This window comes from Brienomyrus brachyistius, chromosome 3 (assembly GCF_023856365.1).
Source record: "Brienomyrus brachyistius isolate T26 chromosome 3, BBRACH_0.4, whole genome shotgun sequence".
NCBI classification, from domain to species: Eukaryota; Metazoa; Chordata; class Actinopteri; order Osteoglossiformes; family Mormyridae; genus Brienomyrus; species Brienomyrus brachyistius.
In genome coordinates this window covers 26,027,730-26,046,305 of record NC_064535.1, presented here as the reverse complement: position 1 = coordinate 26,046,305, position 18,576 = coordinate 26,027,730, and the positions used below count along the sequence as shown (strand labels likewise).

At 47.2% G+C, this 18,576-nt stretch overlaps 1 protein-coding gene across 1 annotated transcript in view; it reads left to right on the top strand.

Annotated features, from left to right (window-relative positions):
* tmtc1 (transmembrane O-mannosyltransferase targeting cadherins 1) overlaps positions 1–18,576 on the top strand; it is a 75,113-nt gene that overhangs the window by 33,586 nt on the left and 22,951 nt on the right. Inside the window, exons 7-8 of the mRNA XM_049008521.1 lie at positions 5,841–6,030; positions 12,882–13,003. Coding sequence (XP_048864478.1) covers positions 5,841–6,030; positions 12,882–13,003 — 312 coding nt within the window. The remainder of the gene's footprint in view (positions 1–5,840; positions 6,031–12,881; positions 13,004–18,576) is intronic.

The window sequence follows — 18,576 nt, the reverse complement described above, 5'->3', positions numbered from 1 at the left end:
CACGTATTTTGTTTTTAATTGTGGTTAAAGTTAGGGCTGGGTAGTGGTTAAGGTCGTCATGTTGGGATTAGAGTTTTCCCCATAGAAATGAATGGAGAGTCCCCACAAAGATATAATTACAAACCTGTGTGCGTGTGTGTACACCTGTGCGCGAGCAGGTATTCCTTACCTTACGGAGACACAATGCCCCCACAACATGATGAATACCCATTTTTTCCCTCGATTTAATGAATTAAACCTCTTGCATTTTGTTTGGTTACTTATGGTTATGGTTAGGGCAAGGTGGGGGTTAAGGTTGTCATATTTAGAATTAGCTTTTTTCCAATAGAAATGATTGAGCAGTCCCCATAAAGATATGTTTACCCGACATGTGCGCGCGTGTGTGTGTGTATGTGTGTGTGTGTGCGTGTGTATGTGTGTGTGTCTGTGTGTATGGAACAAATTAAGAATTTTTTATGTAGACCACAGTCATGACAAAGATTTAAACTATGCTACTGGCTATGATATAGAAAACTTATGTACAAAGCTATTGTTGGAAATGACCATTAATATTAAAACTTTGGCGAGTGATTTATAATTTCTGTTTAACCTGCTGCTCTTTGCTTCAGGATATTTAAGACATTACATACAGCTGCTGGTGAACAGTCCGTTCTAGCCAGCATCCTAGAATAGTTCCTTTACTGGTGGTAGTTTTAATCCTGTAGAGAGTCGGACGGTAGGTGAATTTAAATTACGGTTATTTTTGAATGACTTCAGGCCAAGTCAGGGGGGCTGGTTGCTGTTTATATTTGTTTGTTTATTTGTTTTTTTTTTTATCAGGCATGTCAGGGAGCAAACAGAAAGCCGGACCTTACACTGCCTGTTTGAAAGTGTTTTCTTAGCAGCAAATTGCTCCTTGAGTCGCCGCTGTAGATACAATCTTGGCGAACCGACATGAATTGTTAATGACCTGTTTTGCATTTTGCTCACTAGTCAGCTTGTCTCGGCTTATTTCACTGCCTGTTGAACTTATGAAAAAATTAAGCGTTAATAATGATCTGTGTATCTGTAATACCGGGGTGGGCGTTGGCTGTCACTGTAGCCTCACATCTTCGCGGTCGTTGCTCGAGTGTGATTTGAGCTCACGTCACCTTCCCATGTCTGCATGGATTTTCTGGCCTCCTGCTGGCTGTCTGAATAGCCCGTAGTGTGTGTGCATGTGCCCTGTGATGGACAGGCATCCTGTCCCAACTGTGTCTTGGTCCATCCCCTGTACTTCATGGGATAAGCATGGGACGACTCTGTTGTGAAAGGCGCTGTATAAATAGAAATTGAAATTGAATTGAAATTGATAAGCACCCGGTGACCTTCTGCTGGATAAGTAGCTATTGAAAATGGATGAACGTCTGTAATACTTTTGCACGATGCCATAAAACCGTTCCTTCTCTTGATGCCTACTGTTCTGTTGATTAAAAGCAGCTCTCGTATTAATGAAGCACAGCTGGTGATTGGCGCTGTGTTCTCTGTGTTTAATGAAGAGATACTACACAATCATACAGCCGATGCCAGCTGGTACATCCTGATCCAGCTTTATGGTACTCAGTGGAGTTTCGTGACCGGTTGAGAGGGCGGCATGCTGGCTGCCGAGCCCTAGGATGGATAGACTTCTGCAGGAAAATATGCAGCTTTGTGGAACGAGGTCAAGAGTGAGAGCTCTGCGCAGTAGACTGCCTGCTGGGCCACGCCCCTTTTTTCCAGCCACACTTGATTGGGCAGCTGCCCTTGTGGTGGGGAAGAAGGGGGCGTGACCCAGCAGGCAGTGAGCCATGAACTGTTAAGAAAAAAAAAAACGAAAGTGGCAAAGTGTAAATAAGCTGGATTCATTCCAGTTTGGGCATTGCTAGGCCACGCCCCCTTTTTCCAGCCACACTTGATTGGGCAGCTGCGCTTGTGGTGGGAAAAAGGGGGCGTGACCCAGCAGGCAGTGAGCCATGAACTGTTAAGAAGGAAAAAAAAGACCAAAGCGGCAAAGTGTAAATAAGCTGGATTCATTCCAATTTGGGCATTTCTGCAGAATGTGCCCAGATGCAAATGGTTAAGCTGTTGTAGAAAGGACATAGAGAAGGACGAAGACAGACACTTCATACCTTCCTTTTTCAGCAGATGTCAAATGCCTTATGGTGAAACATACATGCGCTGGCTGTTCAGCTCCACGGGGGCTGAGATGCGTTATTTGCGCCCTTCCCAGGCTGCCGATGACTGTGGACCCACACCAGCTCACAGATCCCAGCCTGCCGGAGCAGGTGTGCGTGGACGAGATGATGTTACGCTGTATTAAAATGACACAAAGCATTTTTTTTATGTGTTTTGTTCACTCCACAGGAGACAAGAATTGTTATGTTTTTAAAAGTATGAGTATAAATCACCAGAAAGTCTGTCTTAAATGCAGGAAGCTGATTTTTATTTGGGTATCGAAAATGTGAATTTTAGCGTAGCAACCTGTGTGTCTCACATCACTCTCCTAGCTGTGGCAACATTTCTCCCAGTTTGTGTGCGATTTACTTAAACATGTGTTCATTCGAACGCCGATGCCCACCTTACGTATCCAAATGTCTACCCAGCAGTAACAGCGCTGCCACACCAACACTCTGTGTTTCATGTCCAGATGAAAGTTTATTTCCAGTCCCTCCCCCAGTTCCTTGCTGACGGGGCCACACCCCAGCATCACCAGTCCGTCAGGCTTCCTGTCGGAAACGGGGTTAGACAGTGCAGCTTCATCAGTCCGAGAGCCAGTCTGACACTTTCCCTCGTCTGTGCTGATGGGAAGACAGGGGGAGCCTATTATCCGGAGCTGCGATGGTTACCCCTCCCCAGGCTCAGTATCGGAGACACTCTCAGACAAACGGAAAAGCGAATGACTGTTTTCATATGACACAGGCATCACCTGCCGTACTGAGAATGACCCCATTTGACGGTAAAGACGATGCCGCTCCGACTGGACCCCTGGTGCTTCCCCACAGACAGATGAAATTTCTGTTAGCGGTACTTATGGTACCTTGAGTAAAATCAATATGTAGTCTGAGCTTCAAAAGGGTATTTGCGTGGTAATCAATGCCAGACATGCCCTATCTATTCTGTACTATTCTTGTTCAAAAAAAAAAATCGATGAGCAGTTTCTCCAGTCTGTTACACATGGCAGGCTGCGTGACAATGTAGGCGATGATTTGAAGGTTATATATATTTGTATGATCGTTCAGCGCCTTTCCGAGTCTCCTGCGAGTTTGGTGCCATCTTCACTCGTTAGTGATGTAGGCAGGGCGGACGGACTCTGTCCTGCAATCCAGCCTGATTTGGGACGAGGACGACCTTGTCAAAGTCTAAGGCTGACTGCTGTAGATATGCAGTGTTATTCGGCCTATTTAATAGAGTAGGATCTATGTTTTTTTCCCCCATTACTTGTGATCTGTGAACAGGAAACACTGGAAATAGGGTGTGAAAATGAGGCCTGGTTACTGTCTCTGGGAAGCGGGTCATATGATGATAATTGTTCATTTCGGTCTGTTTAGTTTCGCTCTCGTTTTCAGCTCTGCCGTTTCTCTGTGTCTTTTACTATTCCACCACAAGCCCCCCCAGAGTCGCATTTTATGTCGGGGGGGGGGGGGGGGACGGCCCAACAGTGAGCCAAAGCCACAAGTTTTTCATTCTTTCATCCCGCCAAAACAGCAATCTTACGAACGTACGTCTGACATACTTTTCCTGTTGTTGTCCTCTGTCCTCCGTAGAGAACACGCAGCTTCTGATCTGCAAAGGATGTTCCCATAACCTGTTTTTACAACAAATATCAAAGCATGCTTCCCAGAGACCAAATCTTATGTTTGCTCGGTTTTGAAAACCCTTTGTACCAAAACACCGATTCTCCTTGGAGTTTGTATTTTCTCGATAGTTGGAACTACAACAGCACGCACCTTGCTGTAACTAAACAATTAAATTATTTAACTGTAAAGGTTTTTCTGGGCAGGGCGGGGGTGAGGCATACATTTTTCCTGTCTTCCTGATTCCTCTGCCCCTGTCTCTCTGCCAGTGTGCCAAAAAGCAATAATTTATGCAATCTGTTGACTCAACATAATAAGTTGGGACACACTGTTACCTATACTGGCATCGGGTATCGGACCGATACTACACTCATACTTGTAAAAATTGATCGATACCAAGAACCAGTACCACTTAATTGCAACATTACCTTAAAACTCAAAACCTCTACATTTTTTTTTTGTGCTGCCCAGTCAGATTTTGACATCTGGTGAGAGATTTGTCAACCGGAAATGTTTGGGAAGGATAAATGCATAGATCACCAGGATTGGCAAATTGGCAAGTGTACGCAGAGGGTGTCAGCAGTTTGGACATATTTTAGGATAAAGGACGACGGCAAAAGTAAAGCAGACTGTAAACTCTGTTCTGCTAAAGTGTCATGAAGAGGAAGGGACAGCGTGTGATTTAACACAAGCGATTTGATCAAACATCTAAAGACGCACCATAGTACTGAGTAAACTAGAGTTTGCTAAGCAAAGCAAAAAGTGTTATTTATATCTAACGTTAAACTAACTTATTTAATGTTATATGTTCCAACACGCATATAAGTACACCTGGGTGTACAGCTTCCTTCACTCCCATAAAAAATGAATGCTACCAAGCAGACCAGTCGCAGTTCATGTGGTCTGCGTCGCCGCAACGTGTAGTTGCATTTCTGAGGAGGTTGCATGTCAGGTATGGTGTTGGGTCCACGGCTAGTTAGGAAAGCTTTCTTTAAGGTTTAAGTTCAGCCTGATATTATGGTGCTATACACATAAAAGATCACGGTCTCTTCCACACAGTGAAGCAGAATCCTACAGCTTAGTAAGTAAACACTGGTATGGGATTGAAACTTGGTATCGGCCGATACCCAAAGCCCAGGTATCGGTGTTGGCAAAGAAAAAGTGGAATCAGTGCAAGTCAATTTGCAGTGTACTTTTGCGTTTCTTTAAAGCCTAGTCTGTAAATGACTGTATTTGTGAACCATTTAGTCATTTGTAATGCTTGAAAGGTGTCCTCTGTATTATTGGAGGACCCAGGCCTGCATTAGCGACGGCGGACAGCGGTAACAAAAGCCAAATGGGCTCCATGGGGACCACACGGAGTCGGCTGATGCTAATGGATACTGGGGTGTTAGCTGCCTGCAGGGATGACATAACAGTTTCTTCTCAAATGTAACTAAGCCAAAGACCTGTTCTCTGGGTTTCTGCATGAGAGATAATCGCCCTCTCGCCGTAGACGCTGAGCTCAGGGAGAACGTTGGGCAGAGCAGATGGTGTCGCTGCTAGTTCGGGCGATTTGGACTCGCCTCCACCAACGTCGTTCTTTTTTTACGCAGGAGTTGTCACCGATAAGCCACGTGGAATGTTCTAAAACTCCCCTTGGTGCTGGGAATGAGCATTTCCGGCTAATGAGGGGGTTTAGCCAAGATTTGGCACAGTTGAGTGCGAGTCGTGTCGCGGAAATGGAGCGGCGTGTGAGCGCGGTTCGGGATTTACTGGAGCAGCTCTGACACGTCTACGAAGCAGGACAGTGTGCTGTTGCTGTAGTCCTGTCTGACGGTCTTCAGCCACACTGTCGGGGTAAATGTCAGGGGCTGTAATTACACTGATGCTTCAGTAGAGTTTGCGATTTCATGGGTCCTACAGACCAGATCCTTCATGCAGTGGTGCCCAAACCTTTAAGTGATCTCTGTGTGTTTGTTAACTGACAGATCCACACTTTTGGATCTGTCATCTGATTGTAACAGAGCTTGCCTGATAATCACCAAATGTAACCCCTTCCCCTTACAGATTCCTCACCTACTGCTATCTGCTAGCCTTCAATGCCTGGCTGCTGCTGGCCCCAATCGTGCTTTGCTATGACTGGCAAGTCGGCAGCATCCCGCTGGTGGAGTCCGTGTGGGACGTGCGCAACATCGCCGCCCTGCTGTTGGGCGTGGTCATGGTCGGCCTGTGCCTGCACTGCCTGGCCTCACTGCAGGTGAGTGGAGATGATTCCTGACTGTATCTTGCTGGTCTGTGTTTACCTTTAATGTTATATGCACGTTTGCACTGTGTGACGCTCCATCACTTATTCGAAAGGCACTAATACTAACCCTTGACACGCACACGCATCTCTTGCACACGTATACGCACACAGAATGTGTGTTATAAGTGTTACCTTCTTTGGATGGATCACCTTGCCAACAGGGAAATAGGCAGCTCTGAGAAGATACCAGGTGTCTCTAGCAGGCGTTTGTCTGCAGTTACTCATGATGTTGTCTTTCTGGGCACTTGTATATTTAGGGACTTTGTTGTCCCCTGTCCCCCAACCCCCTGCCAAGATGATCTCCCATGTCCAGGCACCAAAAAACATGCTGTCCATAAAAGAGAGACAAAACGTCGAAGACTAGTCTTATTAACTCTTGACTGCATCTCTCTAGGAGCTTACTACGCATTGTTCTGGTCCATACCAGAAGATGATGCATGACGTTCCCCTAGATTTGGGGGCTTTTTGCTGCATTTCCCCCATGTGATGGTGCTCCTCAAGTGCTCTTCAGCTACAGCTCCCCAGTGTCTGATGGCCATTTACGTTAGAACATGGTTGGAGCAAACTGACTGGAATCAATTCAGTACAAAAATTCAATTGAAATTTATTTATGTAGCTCAGGTAACAATATTACGTTGTATTACATTGTCTTAAAGTGCATTATCCCTGCCCAGTACCCCCCAGAGAGGAACCCAGAGGCAAGAGGGGCAAGGAAAAACTCCCTAGTAGGAAGAAACCTTGGGTGGAACCCAGACTCAGAGGGGAAGCCCATCCTCCTGGGGCTGACAAAGGAAATCCAAAATTGCAAAGTCCCGGTTTAACGAAGTAACATTGTGTATAGTCCAGGTGTAAATGCAGAAGGTCCAGCTGATGTCAGGACAGGCAGGTGAGGAAGCTGCTTCCTTTGGTGGGATGGAGGGGTGGTGCGGTCCAGCAGCAAGCAGATGGGGAGGGCAGATGTGTAGCCAGGCTGGGCAGGCAGGCAGGGAACTGAACAGGGCATTAATATAACTATGTGACAGATAGTTGAAATTATGTGAAGTATTCTGTAGTGCGGTATGAACATAAGGAGGCCCTGGTTAACTACGGCAGCTTAACTAGGCAGGAGAGGTGGGGGGGAATATAGCCATGATGAATCACTGAGCACCAGCACTCCAACAACAACACGTGAAGCCTGAGTGACAGCACTGGGCACTCAGTTCATTTTAAACCAATGACACTGATTACCAGCCAACTCCGGTTGTAGGTCAATAAGACCAAGCACACTATAGCCCTAGCTGGAGGTGGGAACTAGCTATCAGCATTTCCCAATCCGGTCCATGGGGACCCACAGCCGGTCCACATTTCTGCTTCCATCTAGCTCCCTGCCAGACAGTCCACATTTCTGCTTCCATCTAGCTCCCTGCCAGACAGTCCACATTTTTGCTCTGGAGGTGGACTGTCTGTGGGTCCCCAAAGCCAGGATAAACAAGTGAGTTTTTAGCTTTGACTTAAATACCAGGACTGGAGAGGCTTCCCGTGTTCCTGGGGGGTCGCTTTCAGGGTTTGGCCCAGCAGATCTGAGTCAGTACGACTTGCATATGGAAGAATAAGCAGATGGTGGTGGATCAGCTAGAGATAATCTTCCAGTCCAGTTAATGTAGTGAGTCCCGCTGCTCTCTGTCACCACAAGATACATTTTGTCGACATGCAGCAGTTCTTTAACATAGTAGATGCTTTTATCCAGCAAGATACATTTTTAAGAAGCCAGGGACAGACAGTCCCCAGAGCTTTTAGAGGTTAAATGCGCACAACAGTGAAATTACTCTGCTGACCGTGTCCATTTGAACCAGTGACCTTCCGATCAGAGGCAGCATGCCTACCCGCTGAGCTAAGACGTTATTCTCTCTCTCCAAAAGCTGCATAAAGTTATACCGCCCCCCCCCCCCCCCCCCCCCCCCCCATGAGCCTGGTGACACGCTGGCTGAGCAAATCATTTATAGCGTGCAGGCTGGTGAAGGTTGATTTTGAGTTGTGAAATTCTGGAAAGCCCCCCCCCCATCTCCCACGGGATGTGAGTGCCCCTGGCCCCAGAGGTGTTTTCACATGCTGCCACATTAAGTAATTCATATTAATGGCTTCTTTTGCGTTGGATTTTCCCCTGTTGTTCATTGTTGCATTGTGGCAGCCTGCATTATTGTTATTAACCATGGGTATTAACCATGACTGAATAGGCCTTTTCCATTCACATTCTGTGTTGCTGCTATAGCATTAGCGTTAGAGTGAGTCTGTGTGCTATAGCGTTACCATTAGCGTGTGTGTGTGTGTGTACATATGTGCTGTAGCTTTAGCATACGTGTGCTATAGTGTTGAGCTAGGATAGGATCTTAAGCTACCATTTCAATCCAAAGGATCTGGATTCTGGCTGTGTACTGATCGCAGTTCTTGCTGTGTGTTGAGTACAGGGTCAGTCTCCTGTAATCGTGCATTACACGATTACAGCTGGATGAGTCTTTCAGTCAAGCAATCAAACCAGTCAAAGCACAAGAAGAGCTGAATTATTTAGCCGGGCACAGGAGCCTCTCAGTTTAAAAGCAGTTTGTAAAACCTGAAGTAACTCAGTGTCCTTCCTGACATGGTTTAGGTGGTAACGCTAGCTGTAGCAGTAGCTTTAGCATGTGCTATAGTGTTAGCATGTGTATGCATGTGTGTTAATATTAGCGTTAGTGTTTGTGCATATATGTGCTGTAGCATTAGCCTGTTAGTGCACATGTGCTATAGCATTAGTGTATGCGTGTAGGCATTTGCATGTGTGCACATGTGCTATAACGTTAGCATTTGTGCTTTAGTGTTACCGTGTGTGTGCTATAGCATCAGTGTGTGTGTGTGTCTGTGTGTGCGAAGGCTGTTCGCTTCGCCAATGTTAAGGGACCCATTATCTCCCCCTATTAGCCTCCCTGTCACACGCTTCATCTGCTTCTATTAAAGCGCTCGTTTGAGGTGTCCTGTGTATCCTTTTGACTTGCCTGCGGGAGGCAGTGATCACCAGGTTTCACACTTCATGACAGCGATTGCTGAACTTGTGCCCCACGTGGCTGTGAAGGTGGGCTGGGATCAGGGTTTCACGCAGCAAAACTCCCTTTAATTCTGCTGAGGAATCAGCGCATTCGTTTTGCAAAGGGCCGCGTATCTAATTCATTCTGATAATATATTCCTTTACTGTGCATTTGTCATTGGCCAAGATTAATAATTATTTTTTACTCGGTCATTAAGATGCTTATGAATTTGTTAACAAATTCATTACTGCGCTGTCGCCACGTCGCTGCAGATAACATGTATCGCATTTCAATCTGCTGCATTTTTAATGCGCTGTTGTTGGCAGGGAACACAGCGTCATGTCCTTGGGATAAAGAGCCATAAGTTACTCTTTGAGTACGTTTTCAAGCATGCCACGGTGTAAACTAGCATATTAGCATAATGCCAAAGGAGAGAAGATTGCCAGTCATAATTAATAACATGGACTCATATCATCTCATTCATTACTAGTAAGACGTAATAACAGTGGCAGGCAGAGAGCGTGCCATTGAGTTGCAGAAGTTTTCTTCTAGATAACAGAAGTGTTTTCTAATTTGCTACTATTCTGAATATTATGAGCTTCAACCATGATGTTGGTTTTTGGCAACATCAGCTGGATAATGATAGTTGTTTGTAAGAGTGATTTTTCTTGGTTATTTTTACTGCAATAAAATCTTACTTAATAATAACTCTTTACTGTGTGGTCTTGTGCTCTCCACATCCTGAGGTGGGCTTTGTGCAGCCTTAGACCTAACTTTGATTTTTTTTAAAGGGTTTAATGGCTGGAGGATGAACTGTGTAGAACATTTGGCGGTGAGGGAGGTGTTGGTTGTGTGGGGGGATCTGACGGGGTGGTAGATGAGGAGGGGAGGACTTAAGTTGCCCGAATCACTTCTGACACACGTTGCCACTGTTGATACTGCAATGCCATTTGTCTCTGCCGGCTGATTATTGACAAGCGGAAGGTTTCGCTGTCGGGACCTGCCGTCCAGATGGCCAGCTTGTTTGCCCCCAAAGAGCCGTTCAGGAAGCAGAACTTCCATCTGACCGCGACTCAGATTCCCGCTTCTGTATCTGGGTTGCGGGTGAACATGCCGTAGCAGTTCTGGAGGGTGATCGCTCCTCGTGGGGTAATGAAAGCACCAGCATGCATGCTCAGCCTCGACCCCAAGGGCACGATATCCCAGCATGCTTTGTACTGCTGATGGTAAGAAGCATGAAGTCATTAATAGTGTGAAGAATAAGCACAGTGATAATCTTTTGAACTTGAAGGACTGCAGAGTAGATTTTTATCTTGGCCTGTGAACATTGAACTTGTGTTTCTAGCCTATTGAGTATAGAGAATCTGCTCTCAGCTGTTTTATTCTATGTATTGGTCCATTTCTGTGTTTAGGGCCTTTGTGTACATTTATATATAAATCTCTGGCCTGTCGTAATGGACTCCAAGCTCAAATTATCTGCATATTGCATGAAGCTTTGCTGAAAGGGCTGCCTGCCCCAGACGATTTGTCTGTTGGCCTGGACTTCTTTCATCTGCCAGCAAGCGTGGGGCATGGGTCAGGAAGGGTCCCGCTGGATTGGTGCGAGTCATTAGCCACTGGCCAATGGGAGTTGAGCCAAGAGTAAACCTGTGGACACATGACCTACTGTGCCATAAACAGAGACAAACTGGAGCACCGGGATAGATGGGGTCTATATAAAAACTGTAGTGGAAAAGGAAAATTTCCGGGACCTATGAGGATGAGCGTCAGTGAGAAGAATAAAGTGTACGGAGTACTGAAGGAGGCCCTCTATCCAACACTGAGAAGTGTGTAGAGTGGAGGTCTCTACTGAACACCAAAGGGGGGTGTTTAGTGTTTAGGGAGGCCTTCTATCGAACAAAAACGGAGAGTGTATCGTGTGAGCATATCAAAAGCACTACACTGAGTATGACAACAAGGGTCACGTTTCTGAGAAACGGGGGTCTCTTGCAAGGCCTGCCAAGAGGCGGGGTGTCGATGCCTTCTCAACACTGACGACCACTGTCTGTTGATGGCAGCTAGAAGCTGGTGTGTCTCAGAGCTGAGAAGCCAAAGACCTGCGTTACTGCTGAATCAAACAGACTGAGTCGAGCTGACCTGTCTTGTGGCTGGATCGGGGCCAGTCCTCCAGAACTATCTGGGCCCTTTCTGGATGCACCAGCCATGCTTTCAGTCTCCTGCCTGCAGGCACCTCACAGACCGGCAGCTGCCTGTGATTGCTGTGAAGCCAGGTGTTTCTGAAGAGGCAATTATTCCATTAGGAAATTTTCACCTTTTTCATTCTAGTTTGTCGCGTCTCCTTGTGAGAATAATTAGTCTAACAACTTCATGCAAAATAAATTCTCGGGCGCCTTTTTTTCGGGCGGAGGCTATATCTGCTCTGTTAATATCTCCTGCTTCAATATGTACACTGGTGGATGAAAAATAGGAGCAGATGTTCGGAAAGATGCTCACACCTCCAGGGTTCGGATCTCACCTCTGCTCTGTTTCTATCACACATCAGCTTCCTGACTCAGTCCAAAGACTTGCAGCTGTTTAACTAGGCGTCCAAGTTGCCTATTGTGTGTACTTCACTGCGGTGGGCTGCCATCCCATACAGACCCCCCAAACGCTGTATTGCCAGCCAGAGGGCGGGGATAGGGCAGGGTTGGGGGCGGGGCTTCAGCTCCACCTACAACTCAGATTGGCCAGCTGGCTTGACCGCACGAGCACCTGGGTTTCCATGCACACCTACACAAAGCACCTCTGTTGGCCAACCAGAAATGTTTCGGGGCTCCTCAGCCGGCCTGGGATTGAGAGATGAGTAGCCCAATGGCAGGTGACTTGAGGATGTCCCTCCTCTGCATGATGAGTTAAAATTACAAGCAGTATAAGACTCATTGGTGCAGCATTTCTAGAGCAGATGTGATAATATTAATATAATAATATTGGTGTTCGGTAAATCAGATCAGAGGCTGCAGCTACAGGCTGCAGTTGAAATCCTCTTTTCCATTTTCTGTTTCCCCATTGGACCTTGATGCTGTTGGGATGGTACCTTAAAATGCATCCTTTTTAAGCAATAAAATAGCAATTTCCCATTTTTTTATTTAGCTATAAATCTAGCCTGATAACTGATTGTGTAAAACCAGCAGTCGTTTAATTGATCATTGATTTTATCTTGTCCAATCACATTCTTTCCAGCAAGTCATTGTAATCTGCTCTACAGTACTTTTCAGTAATGTGAGTTTCTCTAAATGAATGAATCCAAAATAGAGAAATTCTGAAAAAGTGAGATATATTTCCTGCCCTCTTGATGGGGCAATCAGCGTATCATATAACCTGATGAAGTGCTGGTGTGGTATGTATGAGTATGTGGCATGTATGAGTACTGTGGAGATGTGACCAATCAGCTTCTCAGGTGAATTATTGCTGCATTTTTATTGGCCACTGCATATATGTGTGCGGTGAGGGCTGCTGCGATTGGTAGGATGTCGGAACCAACATTGCAAACTTGGGAATGGGGAAACCTATCAAATGGTGCTTCAGCCTCCCACACTGGGAGGATCCTGGGTCTGGTCCCTCCCCCTTCAGAGAGGTAGCCCTGCCTCTTCTGCCCATTTATGGTAAACATGGGTGTCGGAAAAGAGGCGTGGCGATGTAAAAACGCGGCTGAGCCCACCAAAGGAGATGGAGCGGCACTAAAGTATAACAGCTGGCCTTCTGCTTCTCCTCCTTCCTTCCTTCCTCCAGAGGCTGGAGAACCAGGAGCTTCTGGTGGGTCTGTTACTGCTGGTGTTTCCCTTCATCCCGGCGAGCAACCTGTTCTTCCGCGTGGGCTTTGTGGTGGCCGAGCGCGTCCTCTACATGCCGAGGTGAGTGTGTCTCGGCCAGCTGAGACCAGCTGAGTCATGCAGCTGTAGGGAGGTAAAGTCATGGTGACTATCTGCAGGTCCAGGCTTTCCAAGGAGCCTCATGGCTATGTTGGTTATTACATGCAGATATTATTTCCTGATCCCAATTCAGTACTATTTTACCATCTTTGTTAGGGGCCGTGGGTTATTCAAGAGGGTTTGAAAACACAGAAATGAGAGTGGAGGTCTGTAGGGGGGGGAACCAGGGCGGTTGTAAGATTTTTTTTAAGGTGAGGGACACAAGAGGGGCCTCAGAAAAAGAAAAAAAAACGTAATTATGATTAGCCAATGAGATGTTTCGAGTTGACAGGTAAGGGGGCACTTCGGTAGCCAGTGAGCTTCCAGCTGGGACCTGTGGCCCCGCCCTTGTATAACCCCTGGTGGATAGTGTCTGAAAAGAGAAGCCTGGTGAGCAGGCCTCATCGTATTCAGGAGGGCTCTTCCCGGAGCGCCGGCGCATTAGGGAGGCTTGGTGACCAGAAGGGCCAGAGCTTTGCACGCCGGATATGCTGTCATTTTTTCCATCCCGGCTGGCTGGGGGAGGGGTCGGTGAGCCTTACAGTAATCCACGGAGGCCTGCTATCTGTCCCCCCTCCCTGTTTGCACGGTGAAGCTCCCTTTACCACGACCGGATCTCGAGTGCCTCCCCTCCTTCCCGACGAAGGTTCCAGCTCGGGCCCTGCCTTCGTGCCTGACGGAAGCCTGTGATGCAGTCCCCCGATTCTCTTCATGTCTCCCTGCTGCCTCTCCCATCTCAGCCAGTAAAAATGCTTTTTTTCCAGAATTATTTCTTTGTTTTTCTCTCCCTCCGTTCCTCCACCACCGCCACCCCCCCTGCCCTGCCGATCCCTCATCGCCCGAGAATTGCTATGAGCATCCTCTGTACATGGTGATTTATCACCGTTGAGGGCTTGTCTCCTCCGTGTCATCAAGCCAGAATGGGAGACCTAAGGCGGTGCTGCATGTGCTCCACTCCCCACCATCCCACCCCCACGCTGGCGTGCTGAGCCTGGGATTCCCACCTCTCTTGATGCACAGCCCTCACCCCGTCTTTTTATTTGTAATTATATCAAATGAATCTCTGCCTGTGTGGATGGAGTCATTAGGCTTCCAAAACCGAATCCCCACCTCTGTGGGTGGAGTCATTAGGCTACCAAAACGAGTCTCCACCTCTGTGGGTGGAGTCATTAGGCTACCAAAACGAGTCTCCACCTACATTGATGGAGTCATTAGGTTCCCAAAACCGAATCCCCACCTCTGTGGGTGGAGTCATTAGGCTACCAAAACCGAATCCTCACCTCTGTGGGTGGAGTCATTAGGCTACCAAAAGAGTCTCCACCTACATGGGTGGAGTCATTAGGCTCCCAAAACCGAATCCCCACCTCTGTGGGTGGAGTCGTTAGGCTCCCAAAACCGAATCCCCACCTCTGTGGGTGGAGTCATTAGGCTACCAAAAACCGAATCCTCACCTCTGTGGGTGGAGTCATTAGGCTACCAAAAGAGTCTCCACCTACATGGGTGGAGTCATTAGGCTCCCAAAACCGAATCCCCACCTCTGTGGGTGGAGTCGTTAGGCTACCAAAACCGAATCCCCACCTCTGTGGGTGGAGTCATTAGGCTACCAAAACGAGTCTCCACCTCTTTTGGTGAAGTCGTTAGGCAAAAACAGCAGCATCTTTGCCTCCGGAATGGATGGCAGCCCTGAATCTCATTCATTTAAGCAAATATCTTCCAGTTATGCTCTGGCTGGGTTTTGCACTCAGGCAGGAAAAGTACAAGTGTGTGGATGGTGTGTGACTTGAACGGTCAGGATGACATGCCTCTGATCAGCAGGTCACCAGTTCAAATCTCCGATCTGGGAGAGCAGTCTCATTGTTCAGTAACACCCTTAACACCCAGTTTTTCCAGGGACGGTTGGATTCTGTTGTAATTCACTTTAGATAAAAGCATTTGCTAAATAAATAAAACATTGGTGCTTGTTTCACCCATTTTGATTTAAGTTTGAGATGCATGTAAATATCTCTACTTTCATCAGAAGATAAAAGTAAAATGTTTATAGGAAACATAGTATGTGGTACTATGTCATTATAGTACTCTGACGCTGTTATGGTACTATGATGTAGGCCATCCAGGGCTGATGTTTTTCACATTCTGAAACATTCTGATCACAATCCTAGCCCTCAGATCACTCCCCCCCCCTCGTCTGGTCGTCAGCCCGCCTGGCACAGGTGGGCGGTGCCCCCTGAGCCCTCATCCTTCTGTGCCACTTGCACACCCTGATAACTTACATTATCCGCCCTCCCGTTCATATGAGGTGAGCCGGAGGTAAGAGCGTCTCTGACGGGAAAGGAAGGCCGACACATGACCTGGTGGAGGGGGCGTGTGCGGTCAGCAGCTGCACTATGGGCCAGTCCGTGAGCAGCCCCGCCCCCCAGCCATGACTTACCAGGAACAGGCAGATGGACGAGACGCAGCCTTCAATGGCGGCCTTTCTTTCTGCTCACGCAATCGTCGCCACTATCAGACAAGTCCCCATGGAGGTTGTTTCCAGCTTTAAGGGTGTTCCGACTCCTGAGGAGCGCGAGTTATCTTTTAATCAGCCGTCATTAGATTTCGGCTGGTAGCTTAGATCATCCTGGAAGCTCGGAATTCGCTCGCGAGCTTTTGTTTGCTCCTTTTCTTAACCAGGGTGGATGGTGAAATACAGCCGCCCTGTGTTGTTTGAGTGCCTGGAGCACGTGCAGCTTTGATGCCCCGTCTCCCGCATGGCAGAGCAGCATCTAGGCTGGGGGCGGGGGGGGTTAGAGTGATTGAAATGCAGGGGTCTCTGAGGACGAGTGTAGGCTGTGCTTTCTGCGTTTGCTGGGGAAGGTGAGGGGAAAGAGGAAACTGACAAAGTACAAGGCTTTTGGCATTTCTAGTTTTTTGGTTGCAGTCACAAATTTTAATAAAATTGAATTTCCCTTTGTGGGGACTGAAAAAAAATGGCCCCCACAACATCAAAAGAACAGCTTTTTATCACATTGTGGGGATATTTGGTCCCCACAATGTAATGTATACCTGGACCCCACACATACACGCATACACACACATACCCATTCCCCCGTTTACCAGGGTGTATATAAGGAAAAACAGGAAGCAGAAGTTCCTCTTCTATACTTAATTACGCACATGCCATCTCGGTCTTTACCTCCCTCTCCCACCCCCTTGTCCCCCCCCGCTTCCCGCCGCTGTATGATCGCTGACACGCGATGCATATCAATGAGCTGCAGATATGAAGGACACGCCGTACGGCATTCCCCGAGCCGAGGGTGTTCTCAGGCTCCACTCTTGGGGCGCCGTGCTACGCGTTTTCTGGAAAGGTGTCCTTCGCCCATCGATTGTAAGTGACTGGCAGCCGTTTTTTGCGTAGGTAATCGAGTAGTTTCCAGGACATAGGGACCGGTGTATCCCTGATTTGCCTACACACCTGCAGTGGAATGTGGGGGTGCTCACAAGGACATATTCCCCTCTGCTAAGGTTGCACGATAACACACTGCGATTTAATCTCGATTATATGGCTCTGTAGACGTCAGTGGTGTGACGGAACTTTTTCGCAGTTTAAAGCACATTTGTTAAACATAAAGATACATCAAATTTTTACAGATTACTAACTGTTGGGCATCGTTATATGGCTCTCATTAATAATCTGCCTATCAAATTGTGAGTGTAGACGTCTGTATAGTACTGAAAAGGCAGTGTGCGGCCAAATGTTTCACCCGTTATTTAAAGCTGTGACGTATTGCATGCACACGGGCCCTCCGGTGTTCTGTTTTGTGTATGTCACCATATACATGGTCCTGACATAAACCACAAAACACTGCAGACATACCCAGTACAAAATCAAACATCTCTGACTGACATGGAGAAAACCTAATCGGCTAAAACGATCAAAGGGAACAGAAGCGAGGAGACTGATCGTTTAACAGAGGCAGCGATCGGCGTGTATATTCATCATGGAAATGCTACGCGCCCAAGAAGAGGCAGTTTATTTTGGCAAACTATGATACTGAGAAGGAATTCAGCATCAGATCAGTCCCTTACAGGATATTTACGCCACATTGCCAGTCATGAAACGTAAATGTTTTCAGCTGTTTGCAGCCAATTTGTTTGTCACAAGCAAAAACGCAGCAGCACGCCCAGCTATGGGGGGGCTTGAAGGCAGCTCCAGCTGCTGTTGTATTCGCACTTCAGACGTCTGCCTTTCGGTCGTCCTTATTGTTTGTTTCCATTGTAAAGACTGCAGAGACGCCCTCTCGGTGTGACACCCGCAAACATTTTCGCTAGTTGATCTCTACGGCTAATCTGGAGCTGCGTTTCCCAATCTCGTTGGTGCACGACGAGCGATTAGCACCAGGGTGTATGAACAGAGCTGTGCATGCGCTCAGAGACATGACTTATTAATTGAGTGCTAGTTATAATTGAATAATTAATTGAGATGGCTGCTGCAATATATTAAATAGAGATTTAAACCGGATGACTCAACTCATGCGAGATGCTAGAAAGTAGAAGAGTGAGAAATCTGTCTGATGAGATAAGAATTATGGAGAGTAAGGGAGCGAAGCAGTATTGGAGAAAAGGCCTTGAGTCCAGATGCAGCTTTGACTGTTTCCGGAATTTACTATTTCTGATGCTTTGAAGGCTCCAAATTTGATCCCTGTCAGCAATGTACAAGGCCTCACTCTGAGGGTTAGGTACTACTAATTATAATTATAGCCCCCCCCCCCCCCCCCCACACACACACACACACACATATAAACACAAGAAAGTGCACACAGTAGAGGATTTTCTGCTTATCTAGATGCTTGAACTTATCCGGCAAACCTACATTTGACCATACCCCCACCGAGACTCACATCCTACCCCAATAATCCATCACGCTTGACACCACAGCTTTATAGCCACAGAATTTCTCATTCCAGCTCTTTCCGGAAGTTTCTTCCATAAGGCATTTTTTATTCCATGATCTCAGTCTGTCTTCTGGGTGTTTGTGTTACAGAAAGCTGCTTACACCTCTCTTTCACACATTAGTCTGCTACGCATTACTGCCAGAGTGGTTCTGGGATTCGAACCAAGAACCTTTCGGCCTGAAGCGGAGTTCCTTGGCCACAGCAATCTGATGCATCACACTCTGCAAACAGGAAGCTTTTGCTGCTCACCGTTAGTAATACTTGACCTCCATGTTACTTAAGAATTTCATGTCACCCAGCGTAAATGGGGCACAGACCTAACAGTAAGACGACTCAGTGCTGCATCCACTGGCTATTCACTGTTTAATCCCAGCACAGAGCTGACCCGCGGACATGTCCTGTGGTGATGGTGCGAATCGGCTTACCTTGCCGGATACTGCCCCACCTGTCTGCCAGACTGTCAGGGCATCCGCTTGCCGGTGCACATTCCAGAATCCGGAATCAGGAAGCCAATTCTGCCCCTTCCTCTCACTCTATCTCTCTCTCTCTCACACACACACATACTTTTCAGACGCTTCTCAGCTC